At 58.7% G+C, this 2,583-nt stretch overlaps 1 protein-coding gene across 1 annotated transcript; it reads left to right on the top strand.

Annotated features, from left to right (window-relative positions):
- Positions 1-2,054: 2,054 nt before the first annotated feature.
- Positions 2,055-2,569, top strand: MNEG_13016 (hypothetical protein; the record flags this gene model as incomplete). The annotated part of the gene is made up of 1 exon (XM_014038512.1): positions 2,055-2,569. A coding segment is annotated over one exon (515 nt), but the record flags the coding sequence as incomplete, so codon positions are not given.
- Positions 2,570-2,583: the final 14 nt, after the last annotated feature.

Below are 2,583 nucleotides of genomic sequence, written 5' to 3' on the forward strand. Positions count from 1 at the left end.
CAAGCACTTGTACACAAGCGCGGCTTGTGCAAAGGGACTTGCGGACAAGCGGGGCGCTTGTTGACAAGCGGCTTGTCAACAAGTGAATTCCCCTTACAGCAAGCCCACACAAGCTGGCACAAGCTCCTGCTGCCGCCGTGACTGTACCTAGGCCAAATCATGATTTTATGTTACCATTGACGCATAGACATGATAGCAACGCAACCCAGGCTTCTAAGATGCCAGTCAAAACCAGTAGCAGACACGCATGCACACAGGTGCCGGCCGGTGCACATTGCAGTGCGTAACTAAGGCGGTGCTAGAACATCAAGCAGCGTGCACGTCTTGCGAAATGCTGTTCAATTATGGGAACAGGCATACAGCAGTTGTTTAACAAGTACAGGCGTACAACACCAACAAGCCGCCGGCACATCTTGCTGAGCACATGTTGCCGCCAGAGCTCAGCTGCAACACGTCGCATTGCCGGGAACGTCCAAACTTCTGTTCGGGACTGTGAGGGGCGCGCCGTTCTTCATTTCTCGCGTGCGCGCGCACTGCCATGTGCCGCGGCTAAAATTGGGACTTGGCTCGAAGTATGTGGGGATGATCAGGATACTTCAAGGCTGATAGTTGCCAGTGCGCTGCAGGCAACGGGCGAAAAAGCAAACATGTGAGTATCTGACAGCGTTCAGAAAATGTAGGTCGGCATGCTGCGCACAGCGCATTGCGCGCGCTGTCCCTGGCAGAACCGCATGTTAATTCTGCCGCATTCACATGTCAAGGAGCGAGGCCCGGTTTGCAGGTGGCCAAGGCACCTTGATGCTAGATACTGGCATCAAATGGAGCTTGTCATAGGATCTACCTTCTTTCTTCCTTGTGCGCCGGTGCTGGGTGGAAATGGCCCCAGTTATCACTCTTGCAGGAGGCTGGTGTCATCCTGAGTGCCTGAGTCTTAGTGCCGGCCACGACCTTCAGCAGTTGGTCGAGAAGGCGGTGCGAACAGTGGCTGCATTGATGACTGGAGCAGGCGAATCATGCTTGTTGGAGTGGTCAAGGTTGCCTTGGGCTCCATGAGTGGTAGGTGCGGCATTGCACCACTTCAAAAAGGCAGCCCGCCCCAATGGCCAGCCCAGCGCATCGCGCACCTCAATTTGGAACTGCTTAACTTCATCAACTTATTAGCCACGCTGCCATGACGCGAGCCGCCGCGTAGGCAAAGGTCGACCTTCACATCATCCCTGCCGGGCTCACAATAGCAGGATGTGCCCGATACCGGGTGCTCTGACATATCTATACTCATTATCTTTCATGCAAACGATGGCGAGCTGCATCTGGCCGCAGCACTGCAAGCTGGAGCTCGCGCACTGCAAGCTGGAGCTCCGGCGGCATGATCTGTGGTGTTGCTTGACGCTTCTGAGCTGCTGAAGTGCATTTCCTATCAATGTGATCAAGGGCGCATTCGTGTGATGGTTTGAGATATGTTTGGGCAGCAGAGGATCATGTGCTCAGAAGGTAGGTGCCTGTTGGGCTGGCAGGAGGCTGGAAAAACTTGATCATTGAGCAAAATTAACGGGGATAAGCGCATAGCCTAGTGTCAATACTTAGGTGAGCCCTCATACACCACGGTGTAACCAGATAACCCCAAGCTGCTGCCCGACTTGCGCCCCAAGCTGCCGCCCCCCCCCCCGCAGCACCGACGCAAGCGGTATCCCCACAAAAATGAGGCGACCGTGATGCAGGCCGCATAAAATTTATCGAGACATTAAAGTATATTAAATTATGCGGGACTCGCTGCCAAAGTCGCCCGTTCACGCTTTGGCCGGGCAAGCCTCGCCCGGCTTGCTCGCAGGCTGCCCCGCTTGAGCAACAAGCAGCAACAAGCGGACCGGCTTGTCCACAAGCCATCGCAAGCCGGCCGGCTTGCGATCAAGCAGATCCGGCTTGTCGGTCAACAAGCGGCCACAAGCCGCGACAACTCGGCTTGTGGGTTCTCGCAATCCAAACTCAATTACCATAAGCTACGGCCAAATGTTTCCGACGTGCCCGGTGGGCATGTTGCGCCGGTCTGCCACCAGCACGCCGACGACACCACCGTGCACACGGCCACAGCCGCGGATGCCGCTGTAGCCCTTGCCGAAGCGGCGCAGCCGTTCTGTTCCGCAACGGGGTCGGTGCTGAACGTCGGCAAGTGCGAAGGCCTCACGCTCGGCTCCCACCCGCCGCTTGAGGGGCTCCACGCCGGCACGGGCGTCACTTTCCGCGGCCCCGCAGACACCATCGGACACCTCGGCGTGCTTCTCACCAAGGGCGACCGCGACGCCGCGGCCGGCCGGATGTGGCAGCGCTGCGTTGACGCCGTGGCGGCGCGCGCCCGCCTCTGGAGCGGCGTTGACCTGTCCCTGCTCGGGCGGCTGCACATCGCCAAGTCCACCATGGCGTCGACCGTGGTACACATCGCGTCATTCGTGGGGGCACCCGAGCGGCAGGCCGCGGCACTTCAAGCCTTCATCGACGGCTACATCTACGGCAAGCCCACCAACCCAGCCACCGACGACAGGCCCCTGATCCACCACCCGCCCAGGGCGGCCATGTGCCCGCCGCGGG

The sequence above is a fragment of the Monoraphidium neglectum genome (genome assembly GCF_000611645.1).
Source record: "Monoraphidium neglectum strain SAG 48.87 unplaced genomic scaffold scaffold03573, whole genome shotgun sequence".
Lineage (NCBI taxonomy): Eukaryota > Viridiplantae > Chlorophyta > Chlorophyceae > Sphaeropleales > Selenastraceae > Monoraphidium > Monoraphidium neglectum.